This window comes from Amblyomma maculatum, chromosome 6, assembly GCF_055883805.1.
Source record: "Amblyomma maculatum isolate TAMU_Amacu chromosome 6, ASM5588380v1, whole genome shotgun sequence".
Taxonomy (NCBI): Eukaryota; Metazoa; Arthropoda; class Arachnida; order Ixodida; family Ixodidae; genus Amblyomma; species Amblyomma maculatum.
Window position 1 is genome coordinate 157,490,663 of NC_139349.1, and position 17,713 is coordinate 157,508,375.

Below are 17,713 nucleotides of genomic sequence, written 5' to 3' on the forward strand. Positions count from 1 at the left end.
TCATTCAGAGGTGTGGCATTTCTGTGGAGACATTCTTGGAAGTCTTATTCTACCTGGACTCTACCTCAATTTAATGGAAGGATAAGAATTTTGCCTAGTGATCGGGCATCTACATAGGCTCCAGGGTTGCCCCGGTGCTTAGTGATATTTACCTTGGTAGGATGGACAAATAAAGCAAAAGTTGGATGACAGGGTCACCAAGATGGTGAGGTACACTGATGATTTTATTGTCTCCACTCGCACCCAGGACCCTAGTGTTACGGTGATTGAAGAAGTCGTCAAAAGTCTTGAGGAGCTCTTGTATGGACTCAAGTTCTCAGTGAAGCCACCCAAGGAAAGATGCATACAGTTTTTGGACATCAAGATTATGTCTCCAAGAGAACATGCCAGCTGGGAACATTCCCCCCGGTCGGCCAAACCACTGTTCAGTTTTGACTTAGGACACTCAAGAACCGTCAAGCAGGTGGTGGCCTTTACGTGTCTCAAGGCAGCACTCGCGAAATCGTGCCCGCACAGAATGGAGGCCTCCTTAAAATTCCATGCCAAACGCTTGTAGGAAGCAGGGTTTTCAGAAGTGACCCTGGCACAAATCTGTGAGCGAACGGCCAAGCAGATGAAAAAAAAAACTGTGCCTGAAAAAAATGGAGGATCGCAAGAAAGGACGGTGGCCATCGCTTACATTCATGGGTTTCACAATGCTTAAAGAAAATTGGTAAACAATATGATGTCAAAATAGTCTTTAAAGCAGATAAAAACCTAAGAAAGACATGTCCAGCGGTAAGCACGTGCTTGAGCAATGGGCACAACAAACAGCAAAAATGCTGTGTCTGCCATAATGAGGTGTTCGTACCATGCAGGGCAGGGGTAATTTATCAAATTTTCTTGACCTGCGGCAAGACCTACAATGAGTAGACTCGGCGATGTCTGAATACACGCTTGATAGAGCATTGAGATTCCCTGAGCAAAGTACCCAGTTCCAACCTTGTTCTTCACTGTCAAAGCTGCAGAGGGTGCAATCCAGATTTTAAGGGCACACGCATTTCGTACCGAAATTCTAATCAAGTATCGCGCGAAGTGGCTGAAGCATTTTTTATCTGGCAAAACAGTCTATTAGCCTTCACAAGAACGAGATTACGTGGTTGCAATCAGTGTTCACTCGGCAATTTTTTTTTTTTTTTTTGCTCACATGCTACTGCGACTAGGGTAACTTTTGTTAATCATAGTATCTATTTTTTTTGTTCCATAAATGTTACGTTTTTTTGGTGTATAAAAAGCATTCCTTCCTGAATAAAAATTTGTTTGCTAGTCAGCACCGTGTTGTCTCACTCAGTGGCATCGCTAGTGTCACCCTGACCGGGTGCGAAGGCGCGGTGCAGCGCTCCCCCTCCGTCCCCACATTTTAAGCACCGGATCGCTACTTGCTTTCTACCTCCTCTGTCCTCATGATTTGCTTTGAAGTAAGTTCGCTTTGCACTCAACCATGCAGTAGAGTGAAGTGACATTTTCTTTTTTTCTAAAACTTAGACGCAATGATCGTGCTCCACAACTGATAATTAAGCAAAACATCACATCAGAAGCACATATTTCCGAAAAAGGCACAAACTCTAGCCCGCATAAGTTGCGAGGAAATTCACTGAGCGAGCGGCTTAAGATAGGTGATTGCCCGATATGATACCACGCGTTGTAGTTAGGTCCCAAGCAGAGCCTTTCACATGCCACATGCATAGGTGAAAGCCTTTTGCTTTGCATTCTCTACATTTAACTTTTCTCCTCTCCTTTCCTCCAAAGGATGCAAGCTGATATTTGCATCCAGACTGCAAAGTTACCAACGTGCATTGATGCCATACCAACAGAAAATATTAAGCGCAAAACTGCTTTTTGGAGCTGGGAGACGCTGGACGTCTACAGACTCGTTTCTTTTGACGCTTTCAGTTGCGTTTCTCATTTTAACAATGACTGCCTTTTTCAGAGAAAAAGAAAAGGTAAGAACCATATAATGCACTATGTGAGCACCCTTGGGTACACTCACTCTCAATTCCCCTGCTAAAGCACTTGGCCTTGCTAAAGGTGCCCTTCTCATTTTTTTTTTTTTTTTTCTAGTCAGCGCGTAGTGATCAGACTTGCCATTCCACTGAGCAACAGGCTTTCCTGCCTTCCGGTGTTTTGAAAGTGTGAAGCGGATGTGTGACTGGGCCGAGGTGCGAGAAAGGCCAAGACAAAAGACTGCCGGAGGGATACTGCCAGTGGTCCTCGCTTGGAAATGAAGAGTCGATGCTGCGCCGACGGGTGTCATCAACACGTTCCCGCGCATTGGTTAATTGTGATGTTTCCAGGGTATATGCACGTACAAAGGCCCGGTCCAACGTTAAAATGGCGTGGAGTCTCTGGCATAAACTAAGGCATGTGTTTTCAAGCACTCCTCACAACAGAATAATTCGTTCCGAGAAGATCACACTTGCCAGTCAGTGTCTCAGCGGCACCAATGTGCACATTTTCGCGTCTTTACACGATTCATTTCGCCCCCCCCCCCCCCCCCCCCCCCCCGCTCCTTCCTCCCTCTCACTACTCAGCTGCACCCCCTTGAGCGCTGCACCCACATCCACCTCGCAACGCTACTGGTCTCACTTTACCCATGCCCGTCCGTGTACTCGCCCAGCTTTGTCCTCCAGAGTGCATGCATGCAACGTTTTGCAATAGGTCGAGGCCACTACTAAACAAGAAAATGTGACAGAGGAAAAAGTGGACATACCTCAACCCTGGAGACGTTTTGCTTATGCATTTCGGCTATCTCCGCCTCCAACTGCGCGTTGTTCGCTATTAAGGTGTTGCCTGCAACAAACGCACAATTTTAGTTCGAGCACAAAGCCAACAAAGTAATACGGTTACCTATCTTCACAGCCTGCGCCAAGTCTTTCTCCAGTCTGGTGACTTTAGTGCACAGGTCCTCGTCCATTTTGCGTCCTTTTCTTCAAACGGCACAAGCAAAACTATGCAGTCGCATAAGGTCCGCGACAACTAGTAGCTCGTCCGTCACGTAGGCCGGCCGTGACTAATCGCTTATAAAACAGAGATGATGCGAGCGGTTCAACACCTTGGCCTCAAGTCATCAACAGCCGACAGCAGCTGACGAAACAGAGTCAAGAGAGTGGCTAAACAGTTCAAACCGCAGATGCAGTGGTTTAAAGGCCCGTTCACACTTGCGACTAGCAGCGGTCGCGCGACCGTTTTGGTCGAAAAGCGACAGTCGCAAATGGTCGCATCGGTCGAAAAGCGACTGCCGCGGGCCGATCGGGCACTGCTCGAATTTCTAGTCGCGCGACTACTAGTCGCAAACCATTTCACCAATCAGCGAGGTCCCGGAGTACTCGATCGAGCACCTTCTCAATGCAATTAAAGAATACCCCTACTTTTTCAACAAACGGCATCCGGAATTCAAAGGCAGGGAGAAGGATATGGCCTGGGAGGAGATTGGAAAGATATTCGGACTATCCGGTAAGTACTATGAACTTTTGAGTAGTGGGTTTTTCACGCAGGCGCAACATTTTATATTGACACCGTCTATTCGTCGCCGGCGTTCTCGCCTGAAAAAGCTGAAGTGTCTGGCAAGCGGCTGCTACCGACGTTTGCTGTCATGGCCCTGCAGCTTTCCTACTCCCAACTCGTTTTTCGAGAAGGCGACAGTCGCAAGTGTGAACATGGCTCCTCTCCTCTGGTCGCGCGACTACCAGTCGCGCGACCTCATCTAGTCGCAAGTGTGAATAGACCTTTAATCAACGGCGCCTCCTTTGAGTACGTCCGCCTCTACGGCTTGTCTACTAGCGCACGGGAGCGCACAAGCCGGTAACCAATCCACCAATCTCTTTGTCGAGAGTATGTGGATAGATACAGTACACCGTGCTACATGTCTTACTCATTGTATTGGGGGCTAGATTGCGCTGTCTAGCCTTTAATTCCATATCTCCTTTTTTTTCTTCGTCTAAATTATAATCATATCGCTAGCGCAGTGTCTTTGACCGTAAACCTTTTTTTTTTTAATACAAAATCCTGAAAATGCGCGTGAAGTCTTTTTCTCCTGCCATCTAATCATTCATCCACGCAGCGTCCAAATTCATAAAGTGCATAGAGTTTGAAGATGGATGAAGGGGCGTCTGCTGCTACGCTGGGCGAAGTGTTTTCAAAACCATGGCAAAGTTTCTGCCGTGATGGTTTTTCCGGGATCATCAAGCTCATTACAACTCCAACCTCTGTGAGAATCATGGCGACCGATTTCAGGTGCCTATATCAAGAAATTCTCGAGGAAGACGCCCTTCAATGCAGATGCAAGGCAAGTCGATTATCTAATGCAGCAATGTGCCGCTTTGATTTGCGCGGATTGAAAAGTAATTAATAATGGCCTTTTATTTTTCTTTTGTAGGACCTCAATCCATCTATTGAGGTTTTAACTGAAAGCCTTGTGCGGCAGCTGTCCGAGGGATTGTCGTCTGCGATAGGCAGTTCTAAAAACTCACCCGAGCTGACAGCGGTCGTTGATTCGTCTTCTTTAATAATCTCCTTGAACATGTCAATAGGTGAAGTGAAATTCCGTTGGACCTTCACAATGACTGCACTCGGCAGTGATGAGGTGAGTTCAAGATGTGTGTTTCATATTTCAGCCCGCGCTAGTTGTTCTCCTCTAAATTGATGGCACATACCACACAGAGGGATCGACCAAGAATTAAAGTTAGGGTGGAGAGATATTTGATTTTGAGATCTACAATTGCATTGCCAAAAAGAATAAAATAAAGTGATTGCTACGAACAGAGAAATAAAGCAAAATACAAAATACCAAAATTAAAAGGACAAATCATAACGCACACAGGAGGTGAACACTAAGATTTGTAGCTGCATGATAAAAAAAAAAAATAAAAGTATATTAGCAAGGCAGACGTTTAGATTCTATTAAAAAGTTTTGAATGGCGTTAAAAACAGACCTGTGGCTGTACCCAAGTACAATGGCACCAAACCACAATAAAGTCTGGCTGCTCAAATTAAGTCCCAGCTGTTGCAACGGCCTCTCCAGATATTGTCTTCTCATCATGGTGAAACTGTGTCAAAACAGCAAGAAATGTTCTAATGACCACACACGAACACAGCCAGTCTAGGTCTCCACAAGCGAGCTCGAGCAGTGCAGCGGCACTTCGTCGTCCTTATCCTCGTCTTCGTGATATTCTCGCCTACTTCATCCTCGTCTTCGTATATCCTCGTGTAGTTCACTACATTTCCAATAAAATTCTGGGCTCTTCACTGTCTTAAGCCTTTGCTGTATACAGTGTCACTAAAGCATCATACATTTTCTGGTGCCACGCAAGGAGAATTCGAATCTCGAGGTCGGTATACGCATTCCACATTGAACATTTTGAGCGAAAACCTATTTGACAGGGACTAAGAATATGTTCTTGTTCCAGAAACTCTGTAGCACATAGGAGTATGGCCCTTAACATCAACGTCAAAAACAATAGGCATATGTTCGCTAGAGGTGCCACCATCAACTGTCGTCCATTTGAATATGGTAACACTAGGACTGGAGAAAGTTAAATCTATCACAGAGTGACTTGGGCGCGTACGAAAGTAGGTAAACCGGAATTCATGCAATAAAGGTTATTATTTGAAAGCCAATCCCACAGGCACTTGCCCCAGAGATCCGTCTTGTAAACCCACGAAACATTGTGAGAATTAAAGTGTCTAGCCAAAATAACTGAATTTTGACAATTAACTAACTAGAGGTCTAGTGATATGGTGTCCTGAACACCACGAGGGAAATAAACATTTGCTGATGTAAATGGACAAAACCCTGGAATTTCAAAATCTAAAGCCAATAATTCAGAATCTGAAGTAGAATATTTTAAAGAAATCTTAGCCCTATGACAAAATTTTAAAGAAACTAGTATTAGTAACCCACCACCTCATGACTGCTGACCTTGTCAGAATGATTGATAATTTTGCAAATGAAAATGTTTTTCAGTTGTAAGCCAAGTTTCTTGCAAAATAATTATGTCTGGGTTCTGTTTTAAAGAACGATAAACTAAATCTGTAGTAGCTGAAAGAGGAGATCTACAGTTCCACTGAAAATCTTTTAACACTCCTATGGTTTTGTAATCCAGGCAGCAGCAACAGCCTGCCCCAAAATGTTTTCCTTCGCCTTAGAGCCGAGCTGCTGCATTTTTGATTTTGCCTGAGGATGCGGTGATCATGAGTTAGACATTGGGGATCCACTGCGTTTTAGGATTCGCATATCTGACTCCACCATCTCTGCATCATGACCCTCGCCTAAATTGTCAGACTTTTGAATAGGAGAAGTGAAAGGAGATTGATCTTGCGGGCAAGACAGTGTAGCTAATGAGTTCTGCGCTGTTAAGGATGAAGGCACAAGCGTCGTGGGAGAGGCTGTAGCAGTTTGCATAGCCTGAGTAATCTGTGCTGTCACGGCATTCACTATGGCTTTAGATTGTGAGGAATCTAATGTGGCTCCAGAATGGGCTGACACATCTGCACACCTGTGAGCTCTCTCCTTGATTTCCTGTATTGCCTCACACCGCAAGCAGAATTTTCAGTCAATTATGCCAAGAATTTGCATTTCATGAGCCCTAGAAGGACAGTCCAAAGAATTTGCAGAGTGAATTCAAAGACAGCATTTGATGTTTCGTTCTGTGCATAAATTCGATTTATGAGCATCACCGTATTTACAACATCGCAAAGAGAACTTGCAACCACCAGCAGTGTGGCCATAACGCCAGCAATTGTTGCACTGCAGAAGATTTGATGGAAGGGGGTCTACACGGAATGTCAAAGGTCACGCTTTAATCTCTGATGGGCAGGCAGTACCCGCAAAAGTAGCGACTACCAATTCTGTTTTTACCTCCTGGCTGCAGTGATAGACAGCAACAACACCTACCACGGAGAGAAAGTCAAGGGTTTCTACTGGATTCAAGAAGGAATCTACAACACGGACCAGACGTTTTGTGCAGGCCAGGTGGGAAGGAATGAAACTTCTTACCGGATGAGGTGTAAACAAAGAGCAGTTTAGTAGATTCTTTACACATGCCAGGTCAAGTGAACGGTACAGAATCCTGCCTGTACCAAATTGGCATACCTCAGTAATTTCTTCGTAGAAGGAAGCGGCTTCCTGAAGAGCAGCTCAAGCAAGCCCTGGGTTGTTCATTTTAATGGTGCCAGCATTCTTAAGAACCAGCACCACAGGATGCTGCGGATGCCGGAGCTCTGAAAAGCTTCCAAGGGCAGATCATTTGACAGAAGGGAAGCTGCCTTGGCCGGGAAACTGCGTCGACATTATTTTAAATTACCAATCTCACCACTTGCGTTAGCCACACAAAAGAAAGTGCGCAGGACTACGATGGCGAAGGGTTGCAAATGGAGCACGAGCAATATACTAACACAAAGGTGTCACAGTTCCAATGTGCACGGTCGTGCTAGCGATGGCGACAAATCTTAGCCCAAATTTCACGACGTGCGTTAGCCACACAAAACAAAATACACAAAGGCGCAATGGGGAAAAACAAAGCCAAGACCAACAACCCAATACTCAGCCAATCGGCATGTCAACAGGCTGAGGAGCTACACAATTCTACGTCGGCCCTTGCTGGGTGCACCAGTAATACCTGCTGTTTTGAATGTTCGTCACTTCTTTTTTTTCTAGTTTTATTCGCAGGTCACACTGCCAATGCTGGTAATGCTGGCGGCCTTACAAGAACAAAGGGATCGTCTGTTTGCCTTGCTCAGCAAGAAAGATGGCGAAATATCAGAGCTGAATGCGTCATCAGTATCAAGATTTTCCAAAAGTGAGCGATCAGCTGACAAGCTATAAATCGGTATGACTCGGGCATTTTAAAACTTTCAGAAAATCTTCGTACGCCGCCTTTTGATGTGGATGAATTTATGGAGAAGACTGTGCAAACTGAGGTGGTATAAATACCAACTTCACATGTATGCTGCAAGATTTTTAAATATTAATCTCATACTGCTTTCATTTTCAGGTTTTGAAGAAACGTTTCAGCAGTCTGCATACCAGTGCATTTGCTGGTTCTGAAGTGGAAAGAATTATGAAGGCGTACCAAGATGCTTCTGCTCCGAGACAACAGAAACCACGTAAGTTAATTCTGTATACCCATTATCAGACATACATATGTCGATCCGCACCTAAATATCTGATTGAAGCACTTCGTTGCTGTGCATAAGAAGTGGCCACATACTTGTTCTTGAAGAATCTTACTTGACACCAGACTGTCACCTGAATAAGAAAATTGGACTGTCACCATGTGGTACCGTCTTTGCCAAAAGTAACCGAGCAGCCCAGCCGGCCGGCGGAGCAGGCACGGAGCCGAGCTGCGGCGCTACTATTGCCGTCGCTGGCCGCTGCTCTCTGGCGGCGGGTGTAAGCTGAATGTTGCAAGCACGCTCCCTCGCTCTCCTTCTTGGGATAATGTAAAGTAAGTGAGTATTATGTGCGGTGCCTGATTTGGCACCTTCAGAACGCTGCGCTGCTGAGGAAGGGCGCTCCGCATAGCATCACTTGCTCAATGCTCCTTTTTGTCTAGCGCTGTGAAGCTGCGCTCTTCGTTAGAATGCCTTCACGTTTAATATCGGTACAGTGCTCCCGTAGTTGCAACGAGTGAGCAAATGCATGCTTTTCTAGTCGTTTGGATTGTCCGGAAAGTATGGCGAGGAATTGATTTCGAAAACTCAATGCGCTTTTTCTACGGTTCCTAGTCGTCTGTTGTGACCACTATCGGATTTGCTGTAATGCTAAGTTAAGTTGAAGAAGAGTAAAATAAAAGACTTCCAGCTCTTTCATGTGCCCCTCTTGCTGCATACCTTATTTCGCGCTATTTGGTAACATACAAAAAGCGCGTAGTGTTTTCCACGTTGCTAATTACGTTCATGAATTAGCCTGCTGCCAATCTCTTTGTTTAATGAATGAACTAAGTAAAAATGTCATTCTCACACCTTAAACATACGTCACCCATTTTCACAATAAGTGCGACCGTTTCTTTTCTTTTCTTTTGCTTGTTTTACGAGGGAACGCCATGCGACCAACCTAACAGCAGTAGGTTCTGGAAGTGAAAAGAAATCCGTACTCGTGGCATTTGATATGGAATGCGAGACACTTTTGCGTTACTGTCTATTACCTAGCGACTTGATTGGTAGTTTAGTGCTCGCTGGTAGAGTGGTGCATCGGTGAATCGACAAATAAGTTGCTGGAATAGAAGCTTCAAGTGCAACACAAGATTAAGCTTGCAAACCTGAGACGTCTTTACTGAACTCCCTGGCCGCAACAAGCTGAAGCTTAATTTGGAGGGAATTTCAATGCAAATGGAAGAAAAACGTCTTCGTAGGCATCCTTCGCAATAGCAAGGCTTTCTTGGGGGATCATATGCTAGGGAACATTTACAGCACTCATTCGGTATTGCCAAATATTTTTTTCGAGCAGTTGCAACCTCTGCTCAAATTTTCGGCATTCAGTTTAGCATTCCAATCACGAAAACCATTGCGCATTTTTGTGTGCTAAACAAGCGGCGGCAAATGCGACATGAACGAATTCAGCTCATTTTATGGACACGAATAACCGCACTAGAAATAGCAGAAAATTCGCCTCATTTTTATTTCTCTCTAGCTCAGCGAAGTGTCACCATCGCAGACAAGGAATCGTGGGAAAAACTAAACACAGGTTTCCATCATGCCCTGTCTGACTGTGCTAACATCCCAAACGAGACAAAAACAACTACTTTTCGAATCACTTCATCTACGGGAGCTGTGTACTGGGATTCAACATGCAAAAAGTTCTAACGAAGAGCAGAGCTTCATGACGCCAACCCAAATTAGGCGTTGCGCGAGTTGTGCTGTGCACAGCGCCCTCCATGACTCGCAGCATTCTAAAGAAATAAAATCAGACGCCGCACATGGTACCCGCTTACATTTTACCATCCAAAGAAAGATAGCAATGGAGCAGCCTTACGTCAGCCAGGCTGCTCCATTGCTATCTTTCTTTGGACGATAAAATGTAAGCGGGTACCATGTGCGGCGTCTGATGTGGGGCGAGCAACGGCCACCGACGGTGACCGCCACGTCGCTGCTAGGCCCTGCGCTTGCTTCCGCCGGCCGGCTGGGCTGCTCGGTTAATTTTGGCAAAGACGGTACATTTACTTCATGTTCTAACAGTGGGTGTAGCGTCACGTTTTGAGCATGACATCATTGATATACTCTGTGTTACAGACCCATAAAAATGAAAGTAATCTTTCCTAGAAAAGAAAGAAAAATGATTTTTGTGCTGTGGTTGCATCCCAATTTCTAGAATTTCTGGCTCTGATGCTAGCTATCTAGAGGTTATGTCCTCAACAGTGCAGCATCATTCCTGCATCTGATATGCCCTGTCTTTATGTACTGCCTTATCTTCTCTTGGCTCTCACCATCAGCTTAATTGGGCTTGTGTGGGTTCCTGGTCATGGTAAAACAGCAATAACTGAGTCAGCAGACCTTCCTGCATCAGTTTCCTTTGAGCAAGCCTATTCCATCCTTACACCCCACTTTCCCTCGTGGGTAGGTGCCCGCTTCAAGCAATTTCTTTTGCTGCGGCATTCCAGATAATAAAGAGTTTGTTTCTGTAACTTGGGTTTGAAGAATTGGGATAACACCCTGGCACAAAAAATTAGCACGCACAAAAGAGTGACGAAGGGCAATGGACAAGCACCAACTTCCAACTGTTTATTGCATAAGACAGGCACATACGCACATATTCACTCGACGTGCGTTATCAAAACCGTGGCTTATCGCCTCGCACTACCTTTACACAGAAAATCGTATTCTGCGCACACAACTTGACTGACATAAATTGCTGATGCACATGGCTGCTTTCTTTTTTTTACATAAAAGACTTCCAGCAATAGCCTGGCCTCTTAGTTCTTACTTCTGCCTAGAATCCTCACCTTTTGTTGTCGAGGCTCGCACTGGCACGTGTTGACATGGCTGACCAAACTGGCATATTTATCTTTATTGTTTTATACTTTTTGTCATGTTGTCCAGGGCATTTATTTATGCAGTTCCCTGTTTGCGCTACTATATAGGACATTCTGCAGGTCAGGGGTATCCCGTATACCACTCCTCCCACACAGTGAACGAAGATATGCTGACATTTTATCGTGCAACATGGGCATTCAAAGCCACAAATCCAAGGTGTACGTTTGGTCAACTTGTCAGGGGCGGAAAAAAACCAGTGGTACCCTGTGTCTGTTAGCCACCTTCTTCAGATTGTGTAACACTGCATACTTAGGGCACAACTTCATGTTTACTGTGGGGCCCCGTCATTCAGGACTCATTAAACTAATGCCCCTTTTTTTTTTTTTTTTTCTTTCTTTCTCTTTCTTTGGAGGAGGGTTTCCACGGTGGCAGTCAACACCACTGATGGGAAGCCAGCAGCAAAAAGGCGGCCAATCTAATTTTCTAGGCTAGTGTGCACTTGGTGCGGTCAGAACTTTGAAAGTGAGGACTCAATGCATAAAGAGGTGATGGCTCGCTTCACAATTTTTGAATGTGCCGTATTGAAAGGCAACAGCTCCTTACCCCAGCATAAATGGTACTCCTGCAATGCTAATCGTAGGTCTAAAAACTGCACATCGAGTGAATGTGGGCGTAGCTTGAGGGTATAAATGTATGTGCCTGTCATATGCAATAAACAGTTGGAAGTTGGCGCTTGTCCGTTGCCTCCTCGTCGCTCTTTTATGCATGTTAAATTTTTGCGCCAGGGTGTTCTCCCAATTTTTAAATGATTTTAAACCAGCTAGCCGGGTAACTTGCTTTACTGTGTTTGAAGGAATGTGGACCTTCTCGAATTAGGTACTCCAGTACAACTCCAGAAAGAACACTGCTTCTCTTGGCTCAACGTTTTTCTTACTTAGCGCTTTTGGGTGCATCTTTGTGGCAGTCCCATTCCTTCCTTGAAAAATAAGAGGCCAGGCCTTAGTTTGAAGGCTCTTGATTTTTTCACGAAGACAGTACTGCCAATATGCACGTTAGTTTTTAGAAGAGAAACACTTTATTTCTCGTTATCTAGAGGAAATATTTCACAATTTAAAAACAAATATGGAAATTCTCAACTAACTGATAGGGAACTTTTATGTTGCTGTGTTGACACCCTTGCCTTGCACTAGGGATCACTATCATTTGCTGCCACGTTCCAGGCAGGGTTTACATATGTTGTGCTTTGTGCACTCTTCCATTTGCAGCCGATGCATCTGACAAGCAGCCAGCACACAGTGTCAGCGAAGAATGTGCAGCATTGAAAGCTGAAGCACATAACTGCCAGCAATTGTGTAGCAAAGCATCCTCCCCTGAAGTCACGCCCGAAGAACCCAAAGTCAAAAAGGTCAAAAAGCGTCTAAGGCTGTAGAAACCTGAACTACAGCCAACCTATTCTGAAGCATCCTGTTGCTGAACGCCCACAGCGCGTCATTGCAGATGGAGTGATATTACTGTTTGGGCAAGCGTTGTAATGAGAGTCAAGAAAGTGATCTCCTAACTGCATTTTCTATGGATCAGTCTACAGCGAGAATGATGAACCAACCTATTTTTCCTTTATGTTCTCCCATTGTGGATCCAGAGATGTCTACATGGGAGCATGTTCGTAAAACTTATGCTCTCAAGGCAATGATTAACTTATTTTCTTACACTGTTTCAGTGAAATTTGTTGGTTGCTGTGAAATATGTTCATTATTCAGCCACAGAGGCACTTTATTTTTAGTACTTCAAGCATCATCTTATCAACATAGTCTCGACGTGGATGAATTGCTTTTATAGCATTAGTGTTATTGTATGCAGTTTGATATCGACAAATTTTATTTTATTAATCTGCTGCTAAATGCATTTAGCACGCAATTTAGATATACACTCTCTGTGCTGCAATAAAGTGGTTATGTGATGTGCACTGAGAGTGCTGTGTTTGCTATATGTCTAGCCCACCTGTGTCACTAGCATCACCATTTAGTCATGACCATGGCCAAATGAATAGTGAACCTGAGTTAAATGATTAATACCCATATTGTGTTGTGTTTAGCACATTTGAACCTCAATTAACGAAATTCTCAGTGTAACGTATATAAGATCTACAAATGAATGCCATTTACTTTGAAGAAAAGGACACTCTGCAGTACACAGTTGCCATTGTCCAACACACACAGAGCTCCTGTTTTGACCACCTAGACTTGTCGTTTCTTTTTATTGCCATAGCATTATAGTACCAGTAACTTTGTAGAAAGAGCACGCATCTGACTCTGAAGCCAATGTGACCTTTATGAGTACCAACAAAGCAATAAGTAGAGGTTCAACTATTGAAACTCATGAAACTTGGTTCGCAGCCAAATGAAACTGTCTGCAGCCACTGCTGCTGTTTCAGTCTCGGCTCGCTTTCGTGCTTGGTAAGCTTCTCCGCAACGAGCTAGTCTGGCTTCTTATCGTTCAATGGTCTCGGCTACCTATCTGGCACGGCTGTGGTCTCTGTCTTTAGTGCGAGTGGCTTCCTCTACACCACAACGCCTCGTTTTGCCACATCGTCTGGTAGATTTGGCCAACTCTATGCTCGCAGACCTTGCCCATACTTGTCAGGTGGCATATTTACTAGGTTAAATGAACATGCAGTGCAAATAAAATTTCTTGAAGACAGCGATCAGAAAGAATCTCTCTACTCTCTCTTTTTAGAGAGAGAGGGAAAGCTCTCCCTCACAGAAATAGATAGAGGATGTCTCTAGAGAGAGATAGGGAGACTCCCTCCTTCCCTCCCCTCTCTCTCAGAGACTCTCTAGAGGAAAAAAGTCTCTCAAGGAGTTGGTAGACATTCCAAGGATCGCAGCAAGGCAGCCAAAATGCTGTCACCTTGCTGCACATGGGGTGATTTAAGCAAAACTGCACAAAAAACATGGGACTGAAAGACACGCACAAACAAGGCACCTTGTTTGTTCCTGTGTGTGTCTTTCAGTCCCGTATTTTTTTGCACAGTTTTGCGTAGTGGTTATGGCGCTCAACTACTGTTCCCAAGAGTGCGGAATCGAATACTGGCCTCGCCGGCCGCTTTTCGATGGTGGCGAAAAGCAAGGCGTCCGTGTACTGTGCGATGTCAGTGCACGCTAAAGAACCCCAGGTGGTCGAAATTTCCGGAGTCCTCCACTACGGCATTTCTCTTAAACCCCATAAACCACAAACCAAACTCTTTCACCTTGGCATATTAAGAAATGCCGCACAAACTATGGCAAACAAATGTTGCAGCACACCTTACCGTCACTTCTGAACCAGTTGTACTGCTTCGAAAATATAGATGTATCCAATATTTCTCTGAAAGAGTTGCCCCAAATGTTCGTGTAGTTTTGTACTGTACAAGTACAATGAACTGCGTACTGAACGTACATGTCTCTTTCTCTGTACCGAACATGTTTTTTTTTTCTCCTCACGTTTTGTTTGATGTTGCACTCCGCCGCCGTCAGTGCTGCTCTGTAAGAGGAAGCCAGAACCTCTCAAGCTGTCTATACAGCTTTTTCCCTGGCTGTCCTCGCAACACCAGTTGCAAGGACAACACAGGACAACAGAAAAGAAGCACAGACACATTGCTCGTGTCTTTGCTTCTTTTCTGTCATCTCATGTTCTCGCGCTGTTCTATTCTTCAAACCTTGAAACCTTCAAATGAACCAAATAGCCCATTAGAGCGTCTGACTTGAGCACTTCCCTGAAAATTTTCGCTTTTATTTTACAAAATACAATACAGGCTGGCCGAATTGGCAAAGAGAATAGGCTTACAGGCAACTGATCCCATTATAGAAAGTTCAAGTTTTTCAGTTTCTCTCTCAGCCACAAAGGGCAAATGACTGCAATTGGCATTACCAATAGGAATCAACTACATAGAATCATTTGGACCCTTGGAAAATCCTTACTTTCAAATGGCTATGATTCAGTTGGAAGAAAGACCGGTTGAGTCTCATCGGACTTGCCACAAACCAGAGCCACTTGGGACCAATCGGGAAATCATTGTCTCCAAATAGTTGTGATTGAGTCTCGACTGAAACAAGCTGAGTCCAGCTGGACTTGTGAACTGGAATCATACGACAAAACCAGTTGGTTTTGTCAACACGTCAAGGCTAATATGGTTTTTATAATAGCTTTCAAAAGCTTAATCTAGTAAACTGAATACATCATTTGCACTTTTTCCGCATTTGAAACCAAATGACTGCACTGACAGGCAGTACTAGCTCCAGTATGAATGTCGTATACGTGGGATATGAAAGTGGGAGCAAAGGTGTGCTCTATTAATGTGCATTTGGCTAATGTTCATCTGTTATCTGTTATCATGCAAATTTCCCTTGAGCATGATGCCTTTATTTGGCTTAATTTCTACGAGAGTCTAAGAGGTCATAAAGTTCTACAAAAATATTGGCACAGGCGTTGTCCTAATAAATAAGGTTTTTTCTTTTGCACCTTAGTATCGCTCATATTCAGCATTTTGCACAAATAATTATAGATGTAGTACATTTTCTAAATGTCTCCTGGTGTAATATTACCAGTATGGGACCTAATGGGTGATATTGGGTCAGCTCAGTTAGTCTAACTGGTCCAGTTGGGTAGTAATTTCCGATTTCGATTGGAAAGTTTCAAATTTGCACTAAATTGAAATTCTTCATTTGGAGCCCTTTTTTTTTTTTTTTTTTTTTTTTCAGGGGGGGGGGGGGGGGGGCAGTGCTTTGTAATACACTGCTAAGCCCTGCAACTTATGTCTGAGTTTTCAAAATGTCTATTATTTGTCAAACAGAGTCCTTAAAATACTCTGTGATATCTCTAGCATGAAAATGAGCATAGTAAACAGCCATACAGCACTAGCACACGCTGTGCAAACCTAATAGTGTTGGCATATCACACAGAACACCATCATCAATCATTCTCTAGTGGTACTAGAAAACAAATTCCATCTTCCATTACATTTTCTATAAAGAGAAATTTTTCTGCAATGTTTGCTTGCATACCAAAGGAAACGAGCAGCACAGCAATCACCACATGCTCAACAGTCTCTAGCTTTCTGCATGAAATACAGTTGACAACCCATGGTTAAAAGATTCCCTGTCCTGCAGTCCATGTCTTAGAATAGAACAGCGCAAAAACGCAGGACAACAGAAAAGAAGCACAGACACAGCACTCGTGTCTGCTTCTTTTCTGTCATCCCATGTTTTCGCGCTATTCTATTCTAGATCATGAGCCAACTAGTCAAGCAATCCTCCATTTTGCAGTTAATCCACGTCTTCATAGGCAGAACCCCCCACGTACAATTTTAAGAACAACCTTTTGTCAGCAAGCTGTGTAGGCATTCGTTTTTCATGTTTCGATACATTTTGCCCTGGTCTGAAAAGAGTTTAATGATCGGCACACAAGAACAGGCAAGTCTACTTCAAAAAGATCTCTGTAAACTTTGTTTTGGTGACGATGGTTAAATATTCCACTGAGAATCAGATAAAAACTGCTTTATTACAACATCATCTCAGTTACCGATTGCCGGTTTCTTGACATGCTAATCTGCTAGTCTTTCCGCTGCACTTCGGGTGTTGTCATTCCCATCTGCTCTAATAAAATTGAACTAAAGATTTAAAATATGTGACATTCATTTTGAATGTGTGGCTTCATGCGCCTCCAGATGGCACATGAAGAGGAAACAACAGCCAGCTTGTCATGTTCTGTTGCTAGCTGTCTTGGATAAATCTGTGTCATAGCGCAGTCTACACGTCTGTGAACAGGTTGTGGCTGCTTTCTTGCATTAGCATGGAGGCGTAGTTGGATTGTTCAAATTGTCTGATCGAGAGCATTGCTGTGCTCGACAATGACTTGGCAAAAGCAGTGCACACGCTCTTGCAAAGCATTGCAGTGCGACCAGCAAACAACACCAGCGACGATTCGACACAAGGAATGCAGAAATTCTAGCGAAGTGTTCTATAGTGCAATTGCACGATAATCCGCACCGCTAAACAGTCAGTCAGTATTTTGGACTCATGTGCAATGTCTTCTTTTGAAGAGGAGTGCACTTCTAATATATACAGTTGCAACACTGTTGAGGACTGCAGTTGTATAGGGATGTATCCAGCTAGTGCCACATGGTGTTTGCAACTCCCGGCAGAAAGGAGAAGCGAGAAAGAAGACGCAAGTACATGGGGCGAGCGAAATAGAAGAGAGTGACACGTAGGACGGAGAACGGCGGAGCATGTTGCTGGAGGACGGGTGGTCACGGAGCTGCGGTTGATCATGTCTTGCATGGCCTGTGACCTGGGAGTGGCCACGGAGCTCCTGCTGATCGCATCCCACCTGCCCTATGACCCGGGGGACCAGACGTGGGAGTTGCAGGCTCCCATTGTGCTTCTGGAGCACGTAGCCAGCACATACTTTCAGCATCATGCATCAGCACGTACTTTCGGCATCACCTGGAAATCTGGCTTTTCAGCTGCTTGATGCCAACTTGAGGCCTCTTGCCTCACCCGAGCCTCTCCTGCTGCCTAGCCACCTGCTGGCCTAACCCAAGCACCTGTGAACACCGGGTATTCATTTCGCTCAGAAGCCGGGAGCATCCACATTGACTTCATACTTCTAGTGTCCGGTGACTGTTACCAGTTTGTATTCCTCTTCATCCAGTTTGTTAAGCTCGTTATTA

The 17,713-nt window shown here is 44.4% G+C and overlaps 2 protein-coding genes across 2 annotated transcripts in view; one reads left to right on the forward strand and one right to left on the reverse strand.

The window, feature by feature from the left end:
• LOC146187249 (protein Spindly-B-like) overlaps positions 1-3,178 on the reverse strand; it is a 53,855-nt gene extending 50,677 nt beyond the window's left edge. The window contains exons 1-2 of the mRNA XM_084607584.1: positions 2,887-3,178; positions 2,750-2,829 (exon numbers count right to left, since the gene is read on the reverse strand). Of these exons, the coding sequence (XP_084463710.1) occupies positions 2,750-2,829; positions 2,887-2,953 (147 nt within the window). The 5' untranslated portion in view covers positions 2,954-3,178. The remainder of the gene's footprint in view (positions 1-2,749; positions 2,830-2,886) is intronic.
• Positions 3,179-3,879: 701 nt separating this feature from the next.
• On the forward strand, positions 3,880-12,976 carry LOC146187250 (non-homologous end-joining factor 1-like). The gene is made up of 6 exons (XM_084607585.1): positions 3,880-4,324; positions 4,415-4,621; positions 7,694-7,835; positions 7,895-7,956; positions 8,031-8,142; positions 12,273-12,976. Exons 1-6 carry the CDS (start codon positions 4,133-4,135, stop codon positions 12,434-12,436), a joined length of 879 nt encoding a protein of 292 aa, XP_084463711.1. The 5' UTR covers positions 3,880-4,132; the 3' UTR covers positions 12,437-12,976.
• The last annotated feature ends 4,737 nt before the right edge of the window (positions 12,977-17,713 follow it).